Consider the following 22,217-nt stretch of genomic DNA (forward strand, 5'->3'; position numbering starts at 1 on the left):
GAGGGGGGATGATAATAATAAGTAGACAAGTGATATACGTTTGGCTTTATTTCCAGTTTTTTTGTTTGTTTGTTTGTTTTTTCCTCTTGCTTGGCTGTTGGTGAAATGCTCTTTGACAGGTAAAATTTGCATAACTTGAAAGTAATAACTGATGGCTGAGGATCTTCAGAATAACTTTGTACATGGTACTGGGCATACTAAATAATTGTCATATATTCAGTGGATTTTCCAAATGATACTCATAAGTTTTATTAAAATATAAAATGCAAATAATTTCCGAAAAAATCTAGTGCCAATGCTTAATCCAAAATATTTCTAACTCCTTCAACTAATCTTATTTTCTCAACAGTGTTGTAAATCTTGGCAGGACCTTAAACTTCTTTGTCAAGGTCTTCATAATTCTTAGTATTCATCCTATAAATACTTGAATTTCTAAAGGGATAAATGAATATCAATAAAAAACAAATTGTACTTAAGAAAGAGCAAACTTTTCTCTTTTTATTAAGATTTATTTATTTGAAAGAGAGAGGGTGCAGCAGGGGGAAGAGGCAGAGGGAGAGGAAGAGAATCTCAAGCAGACCATGCCCACCCCTTCAAACCCAGTGTGGAGTTTGATCTCACAACCCTGAGATCATGACCTGCGTGGAAATCAAGCATTAAACGCTCAAGCAACTGAGCCACTCAGGTGCCCCTAAACCTATCTTTAAGAAAAAGACAAAGGACCTATGCTTGTGGGTCTAGTGTTACTAGGTTAAAAATCAAAGCTTTATTAGTTACTAGATTTTTTAATTTAGCCATTTCACTTAATTTCTCCAAACACAAGTTTTCCTATCTGTAAAATGGAAATTATGATGACTTTTTGAGATTCAGATGAGATAATGGGTAAAAATCCTTGCTACAGCGTCTAAAATTCCATGGAATGTAAACACAATGATGTGACGCTATTACAGCTGTTGGAAAGCTGTGTCCTTAGGTTGATCTTCATGACTTTCTTTCCAGGTGAAGCATACATGCGATTAAGCAAACTCCCTGAAGCAGAGCATTGGTATATGGAATCCCTGAGATCCAAGACTGACCACATCCCCGCTCATCTTACATATGGGAAACTGCTAGCTCTAACAGTGAGTAACTACCTTCCTCCCTCACCCTTTCGAAGCTGGTTTTCTCCATGCAGACTGAGATGGATAGAGGTTAAGGTACTGGTTCTCAGCCACTTAACTCAGACTATTAGGAGATAATGATGGTAGTAACACTGTTAGAACTCCCTATAGAACATGTGGAAAAGTGTATTTCTTTGGGGCTTGCCATAGATAAACTGTGGTATGTCATGACCCATGGTGTAATTTAATGGAAAAATGGAAATGGTGAATCCCAAATATGGATTACATAATGAATTTGTTATAATAACAATATTTGTATAAAGATTAGGTTCTACAAACCACCATTAACCCCAAATCGGCTACAGTGTAGAGCAAAGTCTGATTCTTTCCTAATAGCCAGCATCAGGTGAGGCTTTGCATGTGTGTTAACTAGTGTCACCTGGAATTCCTCCTAATTGGAGATTATTCCTTAAGGGAAGTGGAGCCATCATTTGGCCACCCACTAGGTGACAAGCAGTCTCGGAGGCCGCATTCTCATGGAGGTGGTGTGTGTCTGAAGCGTAAGAAATTGCTGGCATCCTACCATTGTGACTTTGTGTGTTTTCAAATAATCTTTGTCTTATTTTGCACTCTAGGGGATTGTTGAAACTATATAAGTAAATTTTCTGAGTTTATTCAGCTGATAATAAGTAGTAGAACTAGCCTTCAAAGCTAATCTGAATTGTTATCTGCGCTGTTTTAGTTATATCACCTAATCTCACTTCAATATTAATTAAAATACATGACTCCCAGAAAAGCATAGAACAGATGGTCAGGAAAGTAACTCTGAAGTGAATTCATAGAAAAAGATCTTATAATTATGTAAAAGTAATAATACTTTATTTTCTACAGAAGATGGTAGACTAAACACCTAAAATTACAATGCATCCATTTGAAGGTACCACTAAAGTGCTATTTTTTTTAAAGATTTTATTTATTTATTTATTCATGAGAGAGACAGAGGGAGAGAGAGGCAGAGACACAGACATAGGTAGAGGGAGAAGCAGGCTCCATGCAGGGAGCCCGACGTGGGACTCGATCCTGGGACCCCAGGATCAGGCCCTGGGCTAAAGGTGTCACTAAGCGCTGAGCCACTCGGGCTGCCCTAAAGTGCTATTAAATTATGTAGGCAGACTCATTCCCCAGAAAATAAACCACTAAAATATGTCTAGATATGCTTAATAAAATAGATATACTCTTGATGTGTAGCTGAGCTCGAAAGGAGTGAGACAATTTCCTAGGGGCTAGAAGTGAGGGGTAACTGAATGCCGGAACAGTAAACAGTTGGCTGATCTACAGCTGATTTTGGATAGTTTACTATCCCAAAAAAGTTTACTAGTTGTGGTCACCAGGGAGAATAGACTTTTGTTTGTATTCATTCTTGCTGGAATAAGAGAGAATCCCAATGGAAGGCCAGGGATTAGATACCTAAATAAAGGAGGAAAATTTATACCTTCAGTGAAAGAATAATCTAGAATAAGTTTGCATACTGATTTAAGAAGGTCACATGAAGGTTTGCCTGCCCCAGCACGGGATATGAATGGAGAAGGAATGAGTCTGTACTACTGACCTCCCTATATCAGGCTTTGAATTTTGAATTTACTTGCATGATGATGAAATTCCCAGATGAAGAAATTAAATAAAAATTGGACCACTAAAAACTCTTGCTGAAGATGTCTTTCAAAGGCACACAGTTAAATCTGGAAGGAGCTGCTGAGTATGTTACAAACAGAATGGTGAACAAAGAAATGGTGATCATGTGGGTAAATAAGGAATGATAGTCATAAATATTATAATAAATATTTATAATATTGAATAAAATATTGAGAAGGGAATAGCCTCACCTGAACAATCAGAATGGTGGGGGAGATGAAATTTAGCTGATTTTTGGAAGTCAGAAAGTGGAAAGACTACCGATTTGTCAGACGGCGTCCACCATCTGAAGAGGCTTTGGAATGGATAACAATGAAAAGAAATCTTGCGTGCTCGAAACCCAGAGAGACTCAAGACTTGAAGACAGCTGGCATGGGAGAGAGTGAGTTAAGGAGCCTTTGTTAAATGGGCTAATCAGCTGTAAACCGTCTGGAACAGTTAGGTCTCTCCTCCCCTGTGCACGATGCCAGCAACCAGGCACTCCCCTCCAAGGGAAAAGAAGGCTTATAGTGGCGGAACAATTGAATAAGAGAGGTTCATGAGTGAGGAACAGCTTGCACAATCAAAGGTGAAATGGAGAGAAGACCGAAAAGGTTGATTCCATGTCTTCTAGTGGTGTACACAAGTTGTCAGTACCCTTCCACCCCAATGCAAGCAGAAAACCCAACAGCACAGAGTTTACACTCACCCAGCACCACCCACGTGCCCATGGGCACCCTACCTCCCAGGAAATTGTTGAATTCTTATCTAAAGAAACTGAATCACTGTAGGGAAAAGAAATCTGTATACCTACATGTGGAGGTCACCTATAAACAGCTAGCTCCCTAAACCAGATGCACAAAAGTGGATCTTTCCCATTGGGGAAGCACACCTATAGCTGAGGAACTCCATTCAGCTTTGATTAAGTAGCTTTTAATAACAGTGGGCAACTAAGGATCTTGGATCATGTTTAGAAAGCCACCACTGTAGAAGACTGGAACTGAAGCAAATTATTAGGAGAAGGAAACTAGAGGAAACCGAAGAATTTTTAAAATTTAATCCTTAGAGATGGTAGGGAAGCCTGAGTGGCTCAGTCAAGTTAAACATCTGCCTTTCACCCAGTCATGGGCACTGAGGGGGGGACTTGATGGGATGAACACTGGATGTTATGCTATATGTTGGCAAATTGAACTCCAATAAAAAAATTAAAAAAATAAAAAATAAAAAATAAACATCTGCCTTTGACTTGGTCATGAGCCTGAGGTCCTGGGATCGAGGCCCTGTGTTGGGCTCGTTGCTCAGCTTCTCTCTCTCCCCCACGCTTGTACTCTCTTGCCCGCTCTCCTCCTCTCAAATGAATAAAGCTTTTAAAAAAATAAACCCTTAAAGATGGTAACAGAGTATTTTGTAAAGCAGGATGCCATAAAAACATAATGAAAAAAAAAAAAAAACAAGACAGCTTTTAGAAATTAAAAATATGATGGCAAACAATGTTCATTTAAAGGATATGAGAATAGGAACACCTAGCTGGCTCAGTCAGTAGAGCATGGGACTCCATCTCGGGATTGTGAGTTCAAGCCCCACATTGGATGTAGAGATTACTAAATAAATAAATAATAAATAAATAAAGGATAGGAGAATAAAGATGAGGAAATCTTTCCATATGCAAATGAAGATGAAGAAATAAAAAGATATGAAAGAAACTAATATGAAGGCCCAATAGGGAAAGAAGAGAGAAAGGGAAAGGAGAACATTACTCAGAATTGGAGGATATAAGTTGCTTTTTCTGCCATTTACAGGATCACTAGTTGAAAAAAAATTGTCTTACCTTATAAAAATCTTTTCCTATTCTAATAGGATGGTAATTCACACAGTTGCACTTAAGAACAGAATTCACATATACCTCTTGCCTCAACTACTGTCCTTGAGATGTTCTTACATCACTCAAATGGAAACATCTTTAGATTGATAAATGGCCACCTTCAAAAAAATCTATAAAAGTTTAAGATGCCTGATTTTTTTAAAAAAAAGTCATTTAGAAAAAAAAAAAGTCATTTAGCATAGGAAAAAAGATGAAAGCTCAAATGTACTTAATTCTGGATATACCTAGACCATGACACTGCTTTGGATATAGAAACCATGTGTTCTTTTTTTCTTCTTCATTTCAAGCCTGAATATTTTAAGTTTCCTGTACCAAAAATATGATTTTACAGGCTGCTTTATTTTTTAGAAGGCATTTAAAAAAAAAAACAAGACTTAGAAGTTTTAATTTACTGAAACATATGGAAGAGAAGGAAAGACTCGTGTATTACAATCCAAATTTTAATTCCCCCCCACCAACAAAATTTTTATAGTTTCCGACTAGCTGATTAGTTGAAATACAAGCCTTATTATGGAAGGGCTTCAACTCACAGTGCCAAAACCCCCACAACCATCTTTAGCAGTTTCTTTTTGAATTATAAGATTTGGCAAATTTCTTATCCCAGTGGATTGCCTTTTCTAATTTTGGGTTTGTTGACCTGGTAATATGTCATTGACTTAACATGGAATTGGCAAGGTAGAAAATGCCACACATTTTGACTTCTGAATGCTTTAAACATATTATAAAACGGAATTGGCTATTAGTCTCAAGAGAAGAGGAATAGAAATGGGGTGTGGTGTTTTTCCTGTTTGGTCAAAACTGACCACAGGCAAAATATGTAAAAGTGACATGCAGTTAAATCAAATGTAGACTGTAATATAAGACTTTATATAAGAATTATATTTTTAAAGAGAAATTATAAAAAATGAATATTGGTGGTTTTATTACAGCTAGTATGGGGTTTTTTTGTATGAATTTTTCTTTAAGAATTTGTAGTATATATGATATTTAGAAAAGTTCAAATAGATTTTGAGTTTCCCAGAATGCTTTGACAAATTCCATAGATCAGTTCCTTTTTTATCCCCCTGAAAAATGTCCTTCATCTCTCTCTCCCTACTCAAATTTTATTACTTCTGTGAAATCTTGCCTGAGTCTTTCAATATTTTTCCTTCTCTGTACTTCCGTAGTACAGGTTTTGGTATCTTTATAATAGCCCTTCCTAGATTGAATGGCAGACATAAATTTCTATATTTTGACCGTAGACATGGAGGAGGAACCAACTTTTCACTTACCTTTTTTTATCACTTCAGTATGTGGCATTCCACTATCTTGGTAACTATCCCTGTACCCAACTGGTGCATTGCATTTTTTAAGTTAGTTATTTAAGGCCTGGGAACATGACTTTTTAACATTTTTGTTTCCCTGCTCGGATCCTTGTTTCCCCATTAATCCCTTCTTTTAGTTAGCATGTATATTGAAATTTACTACTCCATGCTAGGCATCACTCTACTCCCAAGGATATGGACAGAATAAGTGAACAAGAATAACATGATTAAACAGTGGACACAGTGTAATCTTCCAAGACCCTGGAAGGAGATGTAGCACAGGAAGGGTGTATATCTCTTGAATGCCTGTGATTGATGTGTTATTTTGTGATGCTTTACACTGAGTTTTATGTTCTTTTATAAGTGAGGAAACTCAGCTTCAGATTTAAGCAGTATCTCCAAGAATAACTTAGCTAATAAATAGTAGAGATGGATACAACGTCAGGGTTTTCTGAATTGAGCATCATTAATTTTTACTTTATTCTAAATAATTTTAAAGTGGAGTTTTATTTATTTTTTTATTTTTTAAAGATTGTATTTATTAGCACAAGAAGGGGGAGGTTCAGAGGGAGAAGCAGACTCCCCACTGAGCAGGGAGCCCGATGTGGGGCTTATTTTTAAACATCACCTCTAAATACTAGTTTGGTTTGAGTGGTTAAACACATTTTTATTATTAGACATCATAGGTCATGAACTTAAGACTTCTGTTTTCGGCTGTTGGCACTTTTAGGTCCTACATTGTAAGAAGAATACAAATTTTCCAGGATACCCTAGGGAATAGCTCTGCCTTAGGGTCACTGGTACCCTCCATGTTTATAGTTTGGCCCCGGTGACATCTCTTTAAAAATATATGGAACTTTCATACCAATGCCACGTCCAATTAAAATACTAAACACGAGCTCTCTTTAAAATTGTGATTTATTCCCTGCTTGAACTTTGTTACCCAGGGCTAATGCCATGAATTTAAAATTGGGCATGCATTAAGAGAGAAAGGAGGGGATAACATTTCCATTCTTTTGGTATTTCAGATGATTTTATAGTTGTTTCTAGGGCTGTGTGTTCTGTATCTGTGTACACATCCTTACTTTAATTTTTCTTGGTCTTCCTCTCTTTTCGTCCTGTTCAATTTATTTAAGCCAAATATTTTGCGGTTTTTGTGAGCCAGTAAAATTAATATTGACTTAAATTGTAGTAAAAGCTCCTTGGCTGTTAGCTTATTTTCCAAGTTTGGGTTAGTAAGAGAGAAGGAAGGATATGGGAGACTCTGACAGTAATTCTTGATACAGAAAACCTTTATTTTGGCTACTGCATGGAAGCACAGAGCCAGATTTCTGTGTCTAGCCAAAGTTAATTGGGCTACATAAAACTCCAGTTGTGAAAGTACTTGAGGTTCCATGATAATGTTCCGTTCCCCAGGCCACGATGGTGTCGAGGTAGTCTATCTGGAAGCACAGTGCTGTGTGTTTCCTCGGGTCTTTTGTAATAATTATTTCTGTTTAGATCGAAGATTATTTTTCCATTTGGCCCTCTTTAAAGCCAAGTTCTTCTCATTTTGTATGTTGACTAGCACTTGGGTTGCATGCAATCACTGCACAACCGTGTTTAGATTGGAGGGAGATGGGGACAAGATTTCCCTGTGGCTCTGACTGAACGATCATTAGGATATGTTCAATTCAAGTTGCAAAATTTATTCTATGAGAAGAGAAGACATAAAAACATCACACGTATCATGCTGCTAAAATATTGAATGAAATGTAGAAGAAAGTTTAATGCAGTATTCAGCTAAGTATTTTATATGCAGTTGCCTCATTTAAACATAATTTAGTATTCTGGAGATAATATAGTTAGCATTACAGTATCTTTACTCCAAAGCATAATGAATCTTGTAGTTAGTTAGTTTGTGTTAGAAACCACTCACTCACTCCAAGATATGCATTTTGTTATTTAGAATCAATCATGTAATTACTTATTGCCACTAAGTGACACAGGACTCCAGATATCTCAAAATATTCCAGACTTTTTTTCTGTTGTTGTTGTTGTTGTTGTTGTTTTGGTATGTCAGTAGAAGTCATTGTTAGAGATATTTTCTTTTGCCAGAGTCTCAGGAATCATAAAAATTAAAATGATCAAGTCCTCAGGCATTAAAGGTCACATGAAATAATTCTAGCTGCTTTATAACTCTATATTGCTGCTATGTTTGGAAAAAAAAAAGTGAGCTTTTTATTTAAGTGTAAATAAGGTTCTATTGCTTTTAAACCAATTTACATTGCATTGTTATTTTGTTGATTTGGTTTCTGTGTTTGGTCTATAGTTACCATCTAATGCAATTTAAATAGCCCAGCAGGCTCAGACCTCCTAATCCCCCAGTACTCTGGCATCCCACGTTACTGGAGCAATGGAGATGAAGAAGTGATATTTCCCTTAAATATACCTTGGTTTCCTTGCAGGAGTCTTTTAAAAAAAAAAAAAAAAAAAAACCGGCCTGTATAAAAACTTGCATTTTACACACATTTTCTGAGCCTGACCTTTGTAGTAAGCAATGGGAATCCAAAGACCAGCAGGGCATTCCCTTTACCTCAAGAAGGCCTCAGTGTATTCTGTTTAGGAGAAATTCATAACAGGGCCATCCCTAGCTACTGGAGCTGCGGGCCACCATGCTTAGAACCTTCGTCATGGCTTTTGTTTCAGAAGGGACAGTTATGTAGGTACCTTACTCTTACTTCCTTACTCTTTTTTGTTGTAGTCATGGGATTCTCTACCACTTGGTAGTCATTTTTCTTTCACTTACAGTTCTTTAATTTCTTAAATAAGCCCCAGTGATGTATTATTGTACTATTAGACTTCGTGACTTCTTAGCTTGTTATTGCTGGACTCTGCTGTCATGTAATAGAGCATGAAAACATTTTAATGTGAGCTAAACACCTTATATTTTGTGTTATATTTTCCTCACTTGATGGTTTTTTTTTTCCTAATAGAAAATGCGAGTAGCATTCCTGGTTACAACAACATCCTGCTCTAAGCTTATGTTTATCTTTAGGAAAGGTGGTACGTACAGCATACATTTTCAAAACCAAGTATTTTTTCTCCCAAGTAGTTAGATCAACACTTTTGCAAAAAGGAATTGCTTTTTTCTCCCCCTGTGGCATCTGGAAATGAACATATATATTCTCTCTCTCAATCTCTCTCTCTCTCTCTCTCTCTCTCTCACACACACACACACACACACACACACACACACACACACACACACATAAAGGAGGCCACATCTGTTCCAAGATGGGGAGTTTTTTCATTTTTGCAGTCTCATAAATAGGTTCAAACCAGCCCAGCCATGAATATGTTCACAAACCCATAAAGTTTTTGTGTTTCCCCTTCTATTTACCCACATTGCATTTGAGAGGTACTTCCTACAATTAGCTAATATTTGTTATCCTGCAATCAACTAGACCTCTTATATATGCTATGCAAATACGTCCTCATGCAGTGCCGCAATCTAGATACCTACTATATAGATAGATGAAGAAGCTGAGGTTCCCAGAGGTTCAATCCATCAGTGTCCAAAGCCTACTGGAGTATGCCACTCTTAGATTTTTCTGAAAGCTGTACTATTTAAATTGCTCTCCAGCCTTTTGTTTACTATGACAAAATATGCATAGACAGTACCTCATGTGCATAAATGTCTAACTTCCAAATGCACAAAAATTTATTTTTAAAACAAATCTCCGTTCAGTTTTTAGATTTTTCTCATAATGCAGTTCTGAAGTAAAAAGATAATCTCTGTGCATGTTGTTAAATTTTAAAAAAAGGATTTTAATAGAGGTTATTGTAAAATGGATTCAGGTATCTATGTATGTAAAGTAACAAGGAAATAGTGAAGTTTAAATTTTTAACTTAAATATGGTATATGTGGTATATGGCACACTATGTATAGCATAGAGTTTTTCTCCTATTTTAGATTTTGAAGGAAGGACAGTGCGGATGCCTGGGTGTAGTAACTGCTGACCTTTACCTGGTGGAACATTGAGTTGGAGCCAGAACACCTGAGATTTACCTGCCTAATATTTATTTCTCCTCTTAGTGAAAGCATAATTCTTTTCAAAGGCTTACCATTGCAGGACGGTCATTTCTGTGGTATAATTGAGGCTCTTTGTCAAAAGTGACAAGATAAGGTCTATTCTTGGCTGTTCACTGTAACTCATGTTCCCTGTAAGAATTCTGTAGGTGGAAGATGGCCGCATACAGGATGCCCCCATAGTTAAGACCCTTTGGTCAGTTTGGTATTAGCCATGTGGAATTGGGTTTAAGGTGAGCACAGACCATGTATTATATGTGTTATGATGTCGTATAATGAAGAAATAGGTAGCGGAGTTGTTAGCTGTAGTAGTCAATCTGGGAAATTTTCATCCCTGAGAAATAGCACCTGAAGATATCATGTAGTATATAGTATTTTTTTCTTATTTCTTGAGATGGAACAGTAATCGTTAGAAGAACAATTTCTGTCTGCTGGAATCAGAAATTTACTCACCTTAGGCAGAAAATATATTTTTAAGATACCTTTGCATATCTCACAGAGATTGCCTCAGCAGAGGTATGGGATTTAGCTGAAATCGGTTATTTTGGTTCAAGATAGTTTCCTGAGGATGTCTATTTTCCATTTTTTTCCACCTGGGGTGCACATTCTTCATAACTGGCAATTATCTTCTGCACTCCATTTTCACTTATGTGGAAGAGGGGTCTTGCATCCTGTCCCCAGCCCCACTCCGATAGTATTGGAATATTCTATATATTGCTCAATATACACATACACACACATACTGAATTTGGTAACTTTGCTGACTATAAATATGAACAAGTTGATCCAGTAAATAATGTTACATGGTGGGGATGGATCTTACTTTTATAATAAAAAGATTTCAAATACAGTGAAATTTAAGGGTGCCAAAATTTTGCCACTGCCATTATTATTTTGATAGTTTCTATTAACTCATTATGCCCAAAATGTATTCCATTGACATTAGTATGTCTAAGTGTTACTTAAAAAAATTTTTTTTAGTCAAATTAGCATGGGAAAAGCTGCATACTGTATTTCCTTCTTAATATGTTAATAATATTCATAGTGTCTATTAAAGGCTCTGAAAGTCTTTTTGTATTTAAAGCCCTATTTAGTATTTGTCATGGATCCCTTTTTTTTAATATGAATCTCTTATCATCCAGAGAAAAGAATGTTCTGGCAAATGAACTCTGAGGAAATGTGTAATATACCGATCTGAGAGGGGGAGGGACAGAGAAAGTGCAGAAATTCTTGAAATACATATACGTAAGTGAAAAAGACACTGAGCTTTACCTGGTAGACCAATGAGTTGGAGCCAGAACACCTGAGACATTGCTAACCTAGTAATTTCTCTCTTAAGTAGTCATTCAGCTTTAAGTTTCACCAAGAACTTAGTGAAAGTGAATGCAGTTCGTTGCTTTCCTCTATAATGGGTGGTAGACAGTTAGTAGGAAAGTTCCAGAAATCAGGACAGAGATGCCACGGAGGTCAACATTTTGGAAGAAGACGTTTATTCACCTTGGGGGTAGGACTACTCTAAAAATGGCTATTTGTCTAAATTAGTTCAAAAGCAGATGACTTGAAGGACAGTCGATGTTATAATGTGGATGTGTTTGGAATCTCCAAAATACAGGTAGAGAAGAATAACTTTGTTTTTAGGGTCACTAAATTTGAGCTGTAATTTTGAAAGAAAAATTCACTTTATTAATTTGCAACTAGATATAAATTATCCTTTGTTTTTTATTTCTCAAATAGAAATCGCATTTGATCAGTGCATTATTTAAGATCCTTTCCTGACATACCTGTACTAAATGCTTTTTCTTATATCCTATGAAGAGTAATACAGCAGAAGAAGTAGTTTTGATTTTGATTGAGTTTTTCCTTTTGCCTGGAATATTCTCATCCTCCCCTTTAGCAGTTTGACCGTAGTGGGTATTTAAAAAGATTTTTGTCTTATGAATTTGCTATTGTCACCAACTATTTCAAGTATACAGGAAAGCAGAATGTTGTAACAAATACCCTTGGATTTGTACCCTTTTCAAGTCAAATAAGCCAAAGGATTAAATTTTGTGGCATTTACATTAGATTTTTAAGAGACTAATTTTTTAAGTAAATATTTTTAGAACAAGTTTTAGATTATGGAATTATTGTGAAGTTAGTACAGAGTTCCTGTATGCCCTTGAACCAGTTTTCTCTATTAACATCATGTACTAGCATGGTACATTTATCATGAACCAATATTCATATATTATTATTAAATAAAGTTTATATTTTATTCAGGTATCTTCACTTTTTTCCCTGCTGCAGTCCTTTCGTTGTTCTAAGAACTTACATTTTATTTAGTCGTTTTGCCTCCTCAGCTCTACCTGGCTATGGCATTTCTCAGGCTTTGCTTCTTTTTGAGGAGTACTGGTCATAAATTTTGTAGAGAAACCTGGCTTCCACCATCCACTGTACATTTTCTTATTTGTTCATATTCTACTATTCATGTGTAGTTTTAGAATTGTTCCACTCTACTGCCAGGGGAAAAAGCTTTGTCATCCAGAGGACAATTCTTTTTTTAAAAGATTATTTATTTATTTATTCATGAGAGGCACAGAGAGAGGCAGAGACACAGGCAGAGGGAGAAGCAGGCTCCATGCAGGGAGCCCAATGCAGGACTTGATCCCAGGACCCCAGGATTATGGCCTGAGCCCAAAGGCAGGTGCTCAAGCACTAAGCCACCCAGGTGCCCCTAGAGGACTGTTCTTATGTGTAATTTCTTTTGCCTTCATTTTTACACACTTCACTCATTTACGGACAACATAGATTAGTACCCTCACCCCATTCAGTGAGCTTGTTTCATGTGTTTGTCATATATTATGATTCTTTTGTCACATTCTGTATTTCATCCTGGTATCCCCTGACTTTCTAATTAGGCTCTTCTTTATAATAATTTTCCTTTTTCTGAGGTCTCTTTGTCTGAAAGTAATATTCCAACTTTGACTAGTGTTAGCATGATTTATCTTCATTATCCCTTTGCTTTATTTCTTAGTCTTTATATTTAAACTGGATTTTTTGGTGAACATATAGTTGATCTCTATTATTATTATTAACTCTGCCAGTCTCGGTCTTTTAATTGATATATATAGAGAGACCATTCACATTTGCAGTGATTATCGATATATTTGAATTAATGTTATCCCTGTTTGTAACAATTTTTTAATTTATTGTCAGAGGCTGCTTTTTCTTCCTTCTCTACTTTTCTTTCCACCTTGCCTTTTTGTGTGTATGTGGTCAAAAAAAAATATATATATATATACACACACATATATATATACACACACACCCATATACATATATATAAAAAACATAAAATTACCATCATAACCATTTCTAAGCACATAGTACAGTATTGCTAACCATATGCACATTCAGGTCTCTAAAAATTTTCCGTCTTACCCAAGTGAAGTTCTGTACTCATTGAACAATAGCTCCCCTCTTCCCTGCAGCTTCTGGCAACCATCATTCTACCTTCTGTTTCTTAGAGTTTGACTACTTTAGATATCTCATACAGGGAGAATCATGCAACATTTCCCTTTTGTGACTAGATTATTTCACTTAGCATAATTGTCCCCAAAGTTCATCCATTTTATAGAATATACCAGGATTTCCTTCTTTTTTAAGGCTGGATACTATTTCATTGTGTAGATATGCCACATATATCTACACATTGTGTAGATATGCCACATATCATATATGGTATTTCTTTACCTGTTCATCTGTCAGTAGTTACTTAGGCTGCTTCCACCTCTTGGCTATTGTGAGTAATGCTACAGTGAACATGAGTGTGTTGCACATAGCGCTTCAAGATCCTATTTTCAGCTTTGGGGGGTTATATACCCAGAAGAGAGGTTGCTGGATCATGTGGTAATTCTATTTCTCATTTTTTGAGGAATCACTATACATGTTTTCCATAGCCCCTGTACCATTTTACATTCCCAACAGTATACAAGGCTTCCAGTTTCTCCACATCCTCATTAACACTGGTTATTTTCTGGGTTTATGTGTGTGGGAGGGTCTTTTGTTTTGTTTTGTTTGATAGTGGCCAACTTAACGGGTGTGAAGTGACATCTTACTATGGTTATGATTGCATTTCTGTAATGATTAGTGATGCTGAGCTTCTTTTCATATGCTCGTTGGATATTTGTTCCTTGGAGCAATGTCTGTTCATTTGTAATCAGATTATTTGCTTTTTGTTGGTGATGTTGAAGACTTGTAGGAGTTATTTATATATTCTTGATTTTTTTTTAAAGATTTTATTTATTTATTCATGAGAGACACAGAGACAGAGAGAGAGGCAGAAACACAGGCAGAGGGAGAAGCAGGCTCCATGCAGGGAGCCCGACGTGGGACTCGATCTCAGGTCTCCATGAGCCACCCAGGCTGCCCAGTATATATTCTTGATATTATCTCATCAGATATATGGTTTGCAGATATTTTCTCCTATTTCATAGGATGCCTTTTCATCTTGTTAATTTTTTTCTTTGCTACACAGAACTATTTTAAGTTTGATGTCCCATTTATCTGTTTTTACTTTTGTTGCCGATTCTTTTGGTGTCATATCCAACAAATTATTGCCAAACCCACTGTCATAAAGCTTTTCTCTTATGCTTTATTCTAGAAAGTTTATGCTTTCAGGTTGTATCTTTAGGTTTTTAACTGATTTTGAGTTAATTTTTGTATATTGTGTAAGGTAAGGATCCATCTTCTTTGTTTCGCACATGGATATCCATTTTCCCCAGCACCATTTGTTGAAGAGAGTATCCTATCTTAAATTGCATGGCCATGGCCATATAGACAAGGGTTTATTTCTGGGCTTCTATTTTTGTTCCACTGGCTAAAGGTCTGCCTTTTCTGTCTTTATGCTTCTGCCACACTGTTTTTATTATTATAGCTTTGTAATATTTTAAAATCAAGAAGTCTGAGACCTCTAATTTGTTTTTCTTTCTTAAGATTGTTTTGGGTACCTGGGGTTCTTTGAGATTCCATGTAAATTTTAGGAAGGTTCCCCCCCCCACCCCTGCAAAAAAGGCCATTTGGGTTTTGATCAGGATTGCATTGAATCTGTAGATTGTGTTCAGTAGTATGGACATTTTAACAATATTAACAAAAATAAGTCTTCTAAGCCATGGACACAGAATAGTTTTCGTTTATTTTTATTTCTGTCTTCTTTACTTCAGCAGTATTTTGTAGTTTTTATTGTTATTTATTTATTTTTAAAGATTTTATTTATTTATTCATGAGAGAGAGAGAGAGAGAGGCAGAGACACAGGCAGAGGGAGGAGCAGACTCCATGCAAGGAGCCCGATGTGGGACTCAATCCTAGGTCTCCAGGATCACACCCTGGGCTGCAGGCGGTGCTAAACTGCTGTGCCACCGGGGCTGCCCTATTTTATAATTTTTAGTGTCCAAGTCTTTTGCCTCCTAGGTGAAATTTATTCCTAAGTATTCTTTTTGATGCTATTGTGAATGGTATTGTTTTCATAATTTTATTTTTGGGTTACTTATAATTAGCATATAAAGAGACACTTGGTTTCTGCATGCTAATTTTGTATCCTACAACTTACCTGAATTTATTAGTTCTCAGTTTTTTGTTGGCTTCTTTAGCATTTTCTGCATAAAAGATCATGTAATCTACTAACAGATATTTTACTTTTTTCTTTCCCTTTTGGATTCCTTTTATCTATTTATCTTGCCTAATTGTTCTGGCAAGGGCTTCCAGTACTATGTTGAATAAAAATGGTGAGAGTGGGCATCCTTGTCTTGTTCCTCATCTTAGAGGAAAAGCTTTCAATTTTTTACTGTTGAGGATGATGTTAGCTGTAAGTTTTTCCATATACAACCTTCATTATCTTGATGTAATTTTTTTCTTTTACCAGTTTTTTGAGTGTTTTTATCATGAAAGGGTATTGAATTTTGTAAAATACTTTTCCTGTATCAGTTTAGATAAGCATGTGAATTCCCTCCGTTTTTATTTGTTTAGAAAGTCTTTATTTTTATTTCACTTTCTAAGGATAGTTTTGTGGGATATTAGATTTGTGTTGTGATTTTTTTTTTTTTTTGGCAATATTTTGAATGTTTCACTTTTCTCTCATCTTACTTGATGGTTTCTGATGAGAAGGCCAATGTAATTCCGAACTTTGTTCCTCCATATATAAGGTGTTTGTGTGCATGTGTGTGTGTTTTTCACTGACTTCCTTCAAGGTGTTCTCTTTGTCTTTGGTTTTCTATGGTTTAGATGTAATAGACCTAGGCTTATTATTTTGGGGATTTATCTTGCTTGGTGTTCTGTGAGTTTTGAATCTGTAGTTTTGTGTCTGTTATTAATTTTGGAAAGTTCTCCATCATTATTACTTTAAGTATCTCCCAAGTACTGTTCTCTTCTTTCCTCCCCTTCTGATATTCCAGTTACTCTTGTGTTACATATTTTAAAATTTTCCCACAGTTCTTGTATGTTTTGTACTTCCCAATCATTTTTGTGTAATGATGCAGTTCACTTTGGGAGGTCTCTATTGAGTGAGCTATCTTCAAGCTCACTGATTCTTTCCTTGGCCATTGTGTGTCTTCTGATGATCGCATCAAATGCATTCTTCATTTCATTTATGATTTCTAGCATCTCCTTTTAATTCTTTCTTAGAATTCCTTTCTCTCTGTTTACATTATGCATCTGTTCTTGCATGTTGTCTACTTTTTCCATTAGAGTTGTTAACATATTAATCATAGTTATTTTAAGTTCCCTTTCTGACAATTCCATCTGTTTCATATTCTAACATCTGAGTCTGGTTCTGACACTAGCTTTGTCTTTTTGGACTATGTTTTTCTTTCTTTTTGGCATGCCTTGTCACTTTTTTTATTGAATGCCAGATATGTTGAATTTGTAATAGGAATTCAAATTAATAGGCCTCTAATGTGGGTACTTATATTAATCTGACTGGTAGTTCAGCATAGGTCAGTGTTTGTTTTAGCTATTAGAGCTGGAGGCTTTAAATTTTTCTAGTGTCCTTGCTTTTATCTTCTCTCTTAGTGCTAGGCTATCTTTAGTACTGTTTCTCAGAGAGGCTCTGGGCCTTGCAGCTTTTGAGCATACTCTAGTCTTATTGTACTAGAGCCCTATTGTGATGGTGGTAAGGTGTCATGGAGGGGGAAATGTTCTGTAATCACTCAATTAATTCTCAGTCTTTCATTTAGCCTATGTCTCTATCCCACGACCTTCACAAATTTTTCTGCTTATATGGCTACTCATCTCTCACCACCTGCCATGAAACAAAAAGGGAAGAGGAAGGTGAAGAAAGAAGAATGTCCTTCCTCCACAGCTCTGTGAAAAGGCTCTGGTGAAGTCTCTCACTCCGGAGAGGAAAGCTTTTGTTATTCTGGTTACATTTTACAAATGTAAAGGCTCTGGTTACATTTTACAAAAATTATTCTCCTTCACCCTGACCTCGAAGGAGAGGATCTGTTTTTGATTCTTCACTGTGAGAACCTCATCAGGTTCCTGGAAGTAAAGAATGAAAGATTGGGCTCATCAAGGACTGTGGCCTTTGGGACTTTTCTTACTCATGAGCTAGTTCACACCCAGCCTCTGGCAAGTCGTCAAAATTATTTAAAATTACACTTTGCCTACCAGTTTATGGCTCCAGGGGTTTTTGTGTCTGATAAGCACATCTCAGCTATGATTCTATTTCTGTTTCTGTTTCTTTATCTCAGTCTGTGTCTGGATCTTTATCTATGTGTGAATATATTGGGAAACACACAGGTATTTATGGGTTGTGGTATATATTTTTTGTTTTCCGGTAGTATATTATATAATAGCAAAAGCTCGGCAGATATGTTCTTAATAGTTTAAAATTATAGGAACAGATATTTAGAATATATCTGAAGATGTAGCTTGTTTCCCTTCTCCATTAGTACCCCATCATATTAGAGGGAATGCAATTATATGAACACTGGCTCTAGATTGTTTAGATCACTCTACCACTTATCTTGGTCAAGTTATTTAATGTCTCATTATGTCATTCAACCTGTATGTATAACAAAAGCAAGAAGATTCCTTGCTGAGACTTCAGAAGTTAAATGAGCCTATACGTGTACATGAAAGCATTTAGAACACTGCCTGTACCCATATTATAAGGACTCATTACATGTTAGCCATTAGCAGAAAGAACAATAGTGTGACTCTTATTCAGTAAAATCTTTGTCTTTGTGTGACATAGAACTTTTTTATCATTTGGCTGCAGTCTTTTTTGCTCAGCCTCATCAGCAATTATAATATGAAACTTCTGATAACTCCCCTAAGTGTTACCTCTGTTCATTTTTTGCCTTTTCCAAATACACTGCTGCCATGGCCTGGAATATCTTTTTCCTGTCTCCAGTTGGCAAAATCCCACCAACCCATCCAGTCTTGTCTTTAACACTACCTTTTGTAAAGTAGTTAACTGATCGATTCTTCCAGATGATCTCAGTGTTTCTCTTCTGGAATTCTTACTACATGAATACATGAGCATCCACTGAATATTGGTTCTTTTAAGCAGCGAGAGTGGGGAACCCTGTCTCTTTATTACTGTTACTGACTTGATGCTTAGCACATAGTTCTTCAATAAATATTTACTGAATGAATGTAAGTGAAATGACTCCAAAACAGATATTAGCCCTTTATATAAAAGTCTTCTTTAGGGCATAGCACTGACACATCACTATACTTCCCTGTGGACTCAATTCTTCCATTATTTGTGCTCCCATGGAAGCAGGTCCATCACCTTCTAATACTGTCAACTGTTTTCTGGTCCGTCTTCCCCACTAGAATGAAAGCTAGTTTAGGATATCAACTCAGCCATTCTCATTTCTTAAGAAGCCAAGGGAAGATTCTGTATAGCCATAATTATTTGTTGAACAAATAAGTTATTCCAGTGCTGCATGGTGGAAGAAAAGGGTGAAAGAAAGAGGAATAAAATTTTAAAAGGATAAATGGAAACAGTGTGATTTATACAAGTAATTAGACAAAAGTAAAAAAAAAAATGTTTGAATAATGAAAACACAAAAATATGGTAAGTAAATAAGTAAAAAATATGAGAATTTATATTTTTATTTCATTCCATGGTTAAAATGTCAAAGAATGTTGATGAGGATGTGGGGAAAAGGGAACCCTCTTACGCTGTTGGTGGGAATACAAACTGGTGCAGCCACTCTGGAAGGCAATATAAAGTTTTCGCAAAAAGTTACAAATAGAACTGCCCCATGATCCAGCGATTGCACTACTGGATATTTAGCCAAAGGATACAAAAATACTGATTCAATACTGAATGTGAAGTACACATTCACCCTTATGTTTATGCAGCATTATCAATATAGCCAGATTATGGATAGAGCCCAAATGTCCATTGACTGATGAATGGATAAACGAGGTGGTATATGAGTGTATATATATACATATATACATATATACGATGGAATATTATTCAGCCATCAACAAGAATGAAATCTTTCCACTTACAAAGATATGGATGGAGATAGTATTATGCTAAGTAAGTCAGAGAAAGACAAATACCAAATGTTTTCACTCATATGTAGAATTTAAGAGACAAAAGATGAACATGGGGTAAAAAAGGAGAGGCAAACCATAAATTAGACTTAACTATAGAGAACAAACAGAGTTGCTGGAGGGGGAGGAGGGCAGGGGGTTGGGGTAAACGGGTGATGAGCATTAAGGAGAGCACTGTCATGAGCACTGGGTGTTGTATGTAGGTGATGGATCACTAAATTCTGCTCCTGAAACTAATATTACACAGTATGTTAACTAACTGAAATTTAAACAAAAATTTGAAACTGAAAAAAAAAAAAAATCAGAGATCCTTTGTGTAAAACAGGACTGAAGAGTGAGTTAAAAAGGGGTCAAATAGTTGGGTAACATTTTGGAGTGTAAAATAATTTTTCTTCTCTTAGTCTCAGTAAAAATGATATGGTATTCCTATGAATATAGAAATCCTGATAATTATTAAAAGATAGGAATTAGAAAATGTAAAATTGGCTATATTCCTTTTTTTCCCCCCATTATAATAACATAGTGGGATGTGATCTTCTGGCTATATATTTTGCTCCGATAGCCTTGGAATGTAATCTCAGAAGAGTGCATAATATAAATCACTCATTTCAGAGGGAATTTGTAGAATTTCATGAATAGTGGTAGTGATGATAATGAATATGTGTTCTTCTGACAGGTGTAATAGAATACAGATAATCCTCTGTTCTTTTTTCTAAGTATGATGTATGACAGCCAAGAATAATATTATCTTTTATAGAAATTATCATATTTGTATTTTTTTTGAAGAATTATCTTGACATGTAAGTTTGATAGGATGGCGAGCAGTATGACAAATTCCCTACTGGAAGTGATTAAATTGAATTTACACTGATGATGATTACAGAAGAAGCAAGCTTTTCTTTTTATGGTTTTGCTACAGTTTTGTTGAAGTTCGTTGATGATCTTTAGAAAGCATTAACTTTCAATTAACACAATGCCACTCAATTTGAAACAAGTATTAAAATGCCTACTGTAGTTAATGACACTTAAGAAATCTTTATTTAAAACTCTGAGGAATTTTTTTAAATGATATTGTAGCTCTCCTTATATCTGTCAAATGAATAGATGAGTAGTATTCTTGTAAGCCATCAACATCTAAAATAGTCTTTATCCCTGAAAAAAGATGCATCCTTTTGTATAAAATATTTCTTAAAGATAATATGATTTATTGTAAGTGAGCCTTGTGTAGGCACATAGCTTAGACTCTCATGCTTCTCTAACTTCATTTGATCATTAGTCCAGCTCGTCTAGTGACATGCGGAACTACCTTTTCTAGTCTGTTCCTTGCTTATCCTTTAATACAAAAATTATCCGCTGAAAGTAATGTCTTCACTGGGTGTTTTCTGGACTTCCTTTTACTTACCTGTCCATTGCCTCTCCAGTACTTCTTTTTTCATTGCTGTTTTTAAAAAACAAAGAAATATTAACATGGATATCTCTAGCCATTAAGTTTGAAAAAGAAGTGTGAGACATGACAGGTTAACTAAAATTCGGCTTCCATGAAATACCAGGCATCTGAATATTGAAATATTGAGAGTCAAATATAATTCTCCTACTTTCTTATTATTCTAAGATGGGTAGCAGCTTGAATTGCTGTATTAAAAGACACTTAGTACAGTAGTTAATTGCTAACTGCTGCAACCTGAACTTGCCAGATCATGCCAGGATTTCAAAGAGAAAAATGGACCTTTTGGAAAATATGTATTTCTGGATGAAGGGGAAACGTATTCTTATGGGTTTTATATGGGTCTCCCAGTTTTATCAAAAGTGGTCCTAAGTTATTTTTACTGTAACTTCATTTTTGAGCTTTGGTGTTCTCCCTATTTTGTCTTTTCTTCAAATTCTCTGAACACAGTGGCGGTTTTTGCCTACAACAATTCAGAACAAGACACAATTTGTCACAGAGTTCTTCGTGTGGGTGTGTTGCAAGAATGCTATGAAAAATAGTTGAAAAAGGATCATCTACATCCATGACTTACCTTTGAACAAATGGTTTTAGGAATAAAAGTTCTAGTTAAGAACAGAACTAAGTTTTTCTTTGAGTGATTACAATGTGTTCCTGTGCTGTGCTTTGTAAGAGATATTTTAGCTCACTTAATCCTTTTAAGAGTTGAAGGGTAGCTACTGCTGTTCCTGTTATACAAACATCATAATATCTAGCATGTGTTGATCATTTCCCCTATACTATGCCCTGTTGTAAGAGCTTTGCATGATCTGTCTCCGTTATAGACCCAATCAGGAGGTACCATTCTTACCCTTGCAAGGCACTAAATTTCAGGACACATTAAACAACTTGCTGAGGTAGCCCAGCTATTAGGGATTATTCTTGAGGTGATCACACTCAAATCTATATGATTTCCAAGCCTGTATCCTTCTTTCCATGCCAGTGCTTCGCTCTTTTTATTATTTTTTTATTTTTTATTTTTTTATTTTTTAAGCATGGGGCTTGAACTCACAACTCACTATAACACATCTGTGCCTATTTTAAAATAAAAACAGCTTTCAAAGATTTAGTAATTTAATGGCTTGTATCTTTCCCAAAGTCTTCAAAGTACCATGTTTGTGTTTTCATGGCATGACACCACATACCCCC

General features: G+C 35.8%; 1 protein-coding gene across 5 annotated transcripts in view; it reads left to right on the forward strand.

The window, feature by feature from the left end:
- The window catches only part of TMTC2 (transmembrane O-mannosyltransferase targeting cadherins 2), a 388,467-nt gene that overhangs the window by 262,413 nt on the left and 103,837 nt on the right, over window positions 1–22,217 (forward strand). For all 5 annotated transcript variants that reach the window (XM_077845667.1, XM_077845665.1, XM_077845669.1 and 2 more), the window contains one exon: window positions 1,000–1,121. In XM_077845667.1, the coding sequence (XP_077701793.1) occupies window positions 1,000–1,121 (122 nt within the window). The remainder of the gene's footprint in view (window positions 1–999; window positions 1,122–22,217) is intronic.

The sequence above is a fragment of the Canis aureus genome, chromosome 13 (genome assembly GCF_053574225.1).
Source record: "Canis aureus isolate CA01 chromosome 13, VMU_Caureus_v.1.0, whole genome shotgun sequence".
NCBI classification, from domain to species: Eukaryota; Metazoa; Chordata; class Mammalia; order Carnivora; family Canidae; genus Canis; species Canis aureus.